The sequence below is a fragment of the Limulus polyphemus genome, unplaced genomic scaffold (assembly GCF_000517525.1).
Source record: "Limulus polyphemus unplaced genomic scaffold, Limulus_polyphemus-2.1.2 Scaffold5313, whole genome shotgun sequence".
In the NCBI taxonomy this organism is placed as follows: Eukaryota; Metazoa; Arthropoda; class Merostomata; order Xiphosura; family Limulidae; genus Limulus; species Limulus polyphemus.
Window position 1 is genome coordinate 61,412 of NW_013670923.1, and position 7,478 is coordinate 68,889.

Genomic DNA, 7,478 nt, shown 5'->3' on the forward strand with positions numbered 1-7,478 from the left:
AGTTTGTTTGTATTTTGTTAACATACGTAATAATAAAAAATGTTTATTGTGGTAAAAAAATAATGATTTGATCTAAGTAAAAGTTCTTTTTCCTTCCCGATTTGTAAAAAATCCTTACGTGATAGAAAAAAAATATATTATTTTCAAAATCTGCGTAGCTGAATTATGGAAAATCCGTTATTAAAAGCAAACCAACTTTTAAGAAGTTTTAATTTGCAGGCTGGTGTTATTAAACAGTCATGAGAAATGTTTTATGCACTTTCAAATAATAAATAAAAAAAACCTTATCTATTTAACTGATAAAAAGGTCAAAACCTAGGTAACACTATGCAAAAGGTATATGCTACCTCAAAGTAAATTACTCATTATAATGTTGTCATCCCTCAGGCAAAGCAAAATTTTTATAGTTTTCAATCTTATTATGGTTACAGAGCCATAAACAAAAAAAAACAAACTCTTCTTGCCACGTCCACCTGTCAACATCCTCTCTTTCCCAAGTTGCCAACAGTTGTCTCTCTCTCATATTTAATACGGTATTATTTAAAATCAACACAAAGCTAAAACATTTAATCTATCAAATTATATTGTTTTTGTACAGAAAACTGTTTATTTCACTTCTAATTAAAATTTTATTCCCACAGGAAACATATGAATAAGCCTGGCTGATTTTTTAATGGCTCTTTTTTGCATACTTAGAAAGCCAGAAAAATTGTGATAGTTTATAAGTTATAGGATATTGTCTGCTTTTTTGCATGTTATTATTCTGTGTTTTTTGGTGCATTATTTAATTCAACAAAAAAATTATTTAGTGCAGTATTACCATTAGTTTAAATAAAAAAAAAGAAGACCTAAGGGGATGGCTCAGAAACTAGTCGCAGACGTGCTCCGAGAATTCAAGTGGGAGCTTTCGTTCAACAATGCACAGAAGAAATGTTGGAAACTTTGACTGAATGCAAGAGACACGAATGTGAAACCTTGATTTGTGTTCTTACTGATGTGCTCACAGAGACAGCCACAAGGACAGACATGTTTGTTGCATTGCTGAAATCTTTTACAAATTGATTAAAACTCATGCATGAGAACAATGGTGGCCCAATCAAGCAATATATATACTTGGAATTACTTTTTTGACTGAATTAAAATCTTATTTTACTTTGTTATGCTCTCGGGGGAACAAAGTATGATTTATTTTGCAACACCCCTTAGAAGTACATAAACAAATGAAGGATTTTTTAGCCAAAATATAATAATGTCTGGTTTCATGGTTTTTTTGCTAAATAGATTCAAAAATGCTTTGTTAATTAATTGATACACATGGTGGTTTGTTTATTTTGTTCATTGTATAACATGTACTCAAGGAATTTTAGTGGGTTCTGTTTTTTCATGTCTTGATCTCTAGCTTTGTAAGACAACAAAGAAAGATGTATCATCTAGCCAGGAAAACCCTTCAGAAGACGATGTACTTGAAGATCACTCTGTATGGATGTGTTTACAGTGTGGCCACTTGGGCTGTGGTCGGTTCTCTGAGAACAAACATGCCCTACATCATTATCAGACTCCTCACTCAGATTCACATTGTGTTGTTGTGAACACAACCAATTGGGGTGTGTGGTAAGTCTGCAAACAAATTTTTTAAGTTTAATTTCCTATGTGCACTGAGTTGGTTTGTCTGTGCATACAGCTAATTAAGGAGATCTTGGACTTTAAAGCTCCTAAGTTCATGACTTTAATCAGCCAGAAAGTATGACAAGTTGAAAAATATGGTTCATTACAAATAATGGAAGAATTGTACTAATCTATGAAAACATCTACAGAGAATTGAGTATGTTATATTAAAATGATTTTGAATATGCTAATCAGCAAGCCATATGAAAATCACAGCCAATAGAAAATTGTGGTAAAGTAGCATGTATCAGAATTATATTTTGACATTGTTGTTTCACAGGTAGTGTGATTCCACCCAAAAGTATTCATACACTCAGATAATAAAGATTTGTCAGAATAGGAATTCCATATCCCTTGTACTTAGTGACAGTCGAAAACCAAGGAATATGGGTCAACTTGGGGTACTAGAACCATTCAGAAAGAGACTTGCATTAAGTTGTACCCATGCTTTAAAAAGTAAAGTGTTGTGTCTTTTAAAAATTGATAATCCATAAGTCAGTGATAAAAGCTGTCCAAGAGCCCTGGCAATAGTACACAGCTTCATCATGAACAATTGCTGTTTGGAAAAGTGATACAAGTCATGTGTGCACAAGTTGTTTCCACAATATATCCATTCAACAGTCTTATACTTTAAGCAGCTGGGGAATGAAACATGCTTTCATGCAATTTCATACAAAGACATATCAGTCAAGTCAACCAGATTCAGTGTCCATGGATTTCTGTGTGATGAGACTGTTGAAATGACCACTGGAAAATGATCATTGTTGTACATTAGGTGGATTATTAAGAGCATGCACTGAGGAGAGGTGTACTTTGGACATGATAGCTTTATTGTGGAGTCTTTTGTAACAAAAACTAAAGTGCAGGATTAGTTTTAAGACAAACATTTATTGCATAATAGCATGACCAGACATGGTGATATGGACTATAACAAGGCTTTGAAATTAGTTTTATTATAACATACTCAACCCTTCACAATAAAAGAAACTGGTATATCCACTGCCATATTCATCATAGTAGGTAATATGATAAGACAACCAGTAGAGCCAGCTGCAAAGATTGATAAGGTAACAAATATGTAATAGTTGGAGATATTAATACATTAATACAGCCACCTGTGAAGTTTGATAAGCTTACAATTAGAGCTAACTGAAGAGCTTGGTTGTATTTTTAATACAAGGGTTTTCTAGTAAAAAATTATTTCTCTCACTACGGGCTTGGTTGATTTGACATTTGAAATTTCACCCCCAAATTAACATTTAGAGTTTTCATACTATAACTTCTAATATGTTTCGTGTATCTTCACAAACTTTCCCAAGCTTTCGTTAAGCATTAAGAGTCATTTGTGGACAAAAAATCAGAATTTCTAATGAATTATTTTCACTAAAAATTTCTCCATGAACGTATGGAGTCAAAGTGTTGACTTGTTTCGAGTGCAAAATGATTTTCATGTTAAGATTAAAAATACTACATCTGAAAAATCTCAAAATTCATTTGCATAATATCTAAAACCTCTTAAATAAATATCAACATTTTTTTTTCTGTAAAACTTTATATAGTATCAGTTATTTTAATGGTTTAATTTATCAGTTTTTTGCTAAATTTCACAGTCTTGATAACAGCTAGCTAACCTTTATGCTTAATAGTTTTATATTGCAATATGTGTTGTGATTTCAGAGGTGTCACAGAGTCTAACAATTTTTAACGTAGAAACAGTTACAGTTGCATGAGCAGTTGCTTTGGGGGTAATATTGTTTTACATAGTATAAGTTTATTAGAAATTTTTTTCTAAAAGCAGTATAGTAAAACATTTCATTCTGAACATTATATTTGTCATTGATCATTATTTCTAGACTTAATATGATAGTGAATCTTACTGAAATTTTGAATAGCTTTATTTTACAAAAGTGTGTGTACAATTAATGTTTTTCTTTCTTTTTGTAAGGAGCGTTGCAAAATAAATCACACTTTTTCCCCAGAAGTAATCACGAACTTGGTAGGATCGCAGATATCATCACTCGTGAGAAAACGTCATTTCAACATACTCTTGGGTGTTTGACTCTTTGAATTTCATTTTTTGCCTAAAAAACTTTTTTTAATTTAATTTTCATGTGCTCCACTTTCAGAAGGTTTTTCCCTTCTCTTTTTCTTAGTTTGTTACTTTTTTACTGCTTTTAAGCATTCAGAAACTTTACTTGGACTTGTGTTTTTCATTCCACGTGTTTGACAGTTATTATTTAAAGTTTCTAAATATTAACTGTCTCCACAATTAATAAGTCTGATTCTTGACCTGTTAGTTTCATCGTCAGGAAATGATTAAATGTTATCAACATATGAAAAGCAGTTATCAGAGCTTAAAGATGTAAATTTTAATGGTTTATTGTATTTCTAGGTCAAGGCCCTGAGCTATACCAGTTAGTTTATAGGGCCCAAAACCCACTTGTTGCCCACAATTTGATGATGTTTGACTGGAATATGAATTTTAAGTGGGAACTAGAGCTCTTGGGGGCTTTAAAATTAGAATTATTCTTTTAAAGAAATGAAAAGTGGGGCCAGATGGAACCCAAATCTGCAAATTTGTTCACAAGGGGAACTTGTAATGTCCAGAGTAATAGAAAAAAGTACACTTTTGATCTGTGTAAATATACTGATTAACCCAAAGATCTTACAACACTAGAATTTGACAACAATTACACAACTACTGTATTGCCCCTAATTAACACCCTCATGGGCATTGCAAACTGCAGGGGGGGGGGGCTAATTATAGTGTTTGTGCAGTTCTGGATTCTATTTTTCACATGTGATTTGTTGATTTCAATGCTAGTAAGTGTGTGTGTGTGTCGTGTTTTTTTTTTTTTCAAATCAAAATTATACTAATAAAAGTGGATTATATGTTAGATTACTATTGCTGTCCCACGAGGTAAGCTTTATAAACAATACTGGGGGGGGGGGGGATTTGAGGGGGCATTAAATAGGGGCAATACGGTATATTAAAAATTCAGAATGAAATATTATAATCGTACACATTTCTGTTTGTTTACAAGAAAAAACATAAAAAGATGCAGAGTATATTTGATAAAAAAAGTTTTGGGTGATACTTGAAATAAGTGAAAAACAGTTGATCACGTTCTTTAGTGTGTAGTTTTCTGGCTTCTGTTATCCTTCAGACAGATACATTATCCAGAATCAGGAGAGCAGGAATTATGCATTCTCATGAATATTTCTTTTGCTTTTAATAGTATTTTGCTGTTTGGAGCTGAGTTATTAACATACATCGTACTTGATTGAAATGAGATAGTTTACACCTTTTTATCAAGTTTGAACATAATATTCTACAGCTGAATAATTTTCGTAACATTCACTAATGTTATCTCAATCCTATGAATCGTATGAGACATGTATTAGTCAGCATAACAACTATGGTTCAAAACAGGAACCAGTGTTAGCGGGTTTGCTAAGTAAGGTATGCTATTTTGTTTAATTATTATTCTTTTAATTTATAATATTAGCTGTAGTAGTTACTGTATTGAAATTATTTATGTTATTTCAATTTGTCGTTCATTATTATACTTTTATTCTAAAAATATTTTGTATTGTTAGCTCAGAATTTGTATTTAGGGATAGCCCAAACCTCGTGAGCTAGCTGAACTTCATGAGACGTTATTGGGTTTATGGCCACAAATATCATTAGCGTCGAGGGTAAGCAGCTGGTGAAACAATGCATTCTAATATTTATAAGTAGATACATGAGATATGTATTATTCATTAGCTGTACTGATGGCTTGGCATAGCTTACTCTGATTGTAAGTTATTATTTAATAATACTTCATATAAATAGTATCTTTCTTATCACATTTTAATATGGTTTAATAAAAAAGATAGTTTTATTGAGAAGTTTTCACATTTCGTAGCATATTTTGTAAAAAAAAAATCCTATTATCCTGTCAAAACTGAAGCATATTTTGCAAATCATAATATTACACTTTGGTGATGCATTTTTGAAGCATGGAAATATTAGACGAAAGTATTTTTAATAAGAAATAAATGTTGTTGAAAACTGGTACTTCAATCCTTTTGTCTTATTGATACAAGCTGCGTACGATGATTGTATATTGGAGGTTGTTTAGAAAAGTTAACTGTTAGGGGATTATTCTAAGTAGTGGTATAAACTAAGTTTGGAAAGTGTCTTGTGCAATTTTTTTCAGCAGTGGATTATATAATGTAGTATCTGTAGTTCATGAAATGGTAAACGTGGAACAAAAATACGAAACCTTAGAAATCGTGAAACCCTCCAATCGCAAGTAAGTGCCTGATTACCTTAGGCATGCAACTTTTGTGATCGCACATGACATAAAGTCTGTAAGTCAAGGTGACTTGTGCTGACTTGATAGTGAATTGTGATTCTATAGCTATATGTTTGTACAAATTTAGAACGTTTACGGACTGTAGAAGTTTGTCTTCGTATTTGTGACTTGTAGGTTATAAATCATGTGCAATGATAATTCGTTTAGTCAGTTGAGTAGCTTATAAGCCGTAGTTTCATAAATGGTAGATGTGTTGTACCTTTGAGCATTCTAACCTTGTTGATTCTATATTTTTTGAGAACTGAAGTTAATCTCTCATACTTTTAACTGCTTTTGGATGACCTCTCTGATCAAAAAATGCTAGCGCCAAAAGAAATTATTCTATACCAAACAGTTTAATTGTTAAACAATTGTTTTTCTTTGTAATTTGTTTCAAATAAATTTTTTTCTATGAAAAAACAAATAAAAAGAGACATTCACTTGGTGAAATTTGAAACTGGGTCTACGAATATTTAAAAACATTATTTTGAAAACAGTCAACCAAAAAAACAAAACAAATAGCTATCTTAACATGTATGTTGTTGTTTTTCTTTTGCAGGAAAATGTTGTCCTCATGTATCCAAAGCTGTCAATTTGTCTGGAGTTAAGAAAGTACTGAAGGGAGTTTTAAATCTTGATGAATGTCAAGTAAGTTTGTGATACCAGTCTTCCAAAGCTTACCAGAAACAGGCAGATTCTGTCAGTGTGTTTGCATGCTAGCTTGTTGGTCACTTTGCTGTTGTTGGCTTAGGTATATATTTGTTGATTATGTTTGCTCATTGGCCTGAAGCTACAATCGGGAACATAATAATTTTCCTCTGATCACTGGATCACAACATATTGGCCGTTTCAAGCAAAATTTAACACCAGTACGGGTTGTTACAGTTGTTGGACCGTAGATAAACTTACATTTGGACATTTTTCTGAAATTGTTTTCAGCATGAAAGAAAAAAAAAATTCTTTTTGTGTTTTCTATAGATCTATAATTGTTTACTCAAATGAATACAGTTAGATAACCTATTTGGTCACATTGACTGGAGGGAATTAAAAATCCAGAAAAACGTATTATATTATAGCTGTTTAGTTGTAAGGTAGTTTAAACTGTATATAGACTTGTTTATGAACGACATGTAAAAACAAATTCTCTACTTAGCCTGTGCCAAGTGACATGTTCAGAGTATGTTTGGATGATGGTGGCTGTCAAGTTCCAACTGCTGGCAAATACAAGCAGCTTAAATCTGCCTATGTTTGGTTAAAAACTAAGAAAAATATGCAGATATTAATTGAGTTAAAAAAGTGTCTTAATACTTTTAATGTCATAGGTGAAGTTTCCGATGTTTGATTTACAGTTAAGTTTTGTATACGTGAATAATTTAATTTTTATGTTAAATAATACTTTAGTTTTGTAAATTCCCATATACTCCATGATCTTAGAAAAAATGAAGTCCTGTCAAATTCATCCTTAATAAC

At 31.7% G+C, this 7,478-nt stretch overlaps 1 protein-coding gene across 1 annotated transcript in view; it reads left to right on the forward strand.

The window, feature by feature from the left end:
* Window positions 1-7,478, forward strand: part of LOC106472419 (ubiquitin carboxyl-terminal hydrolase 16-like) — a 21,644-nt gene that overhangs the window by 9,399 nt on the left and 4,767 nt on the right. Inside the window, exon 2 of the mRNA XM_013933067.1 lies at window positions 1,400-1,611. Within this exon, the coding sequence (XP_013788521.1) occupies window positions 1,400-1,611 (212 nt within the window). The remainder of the gene's footprint in view (window positions 1-1,399; window positions 1,612-7,478) is intronic.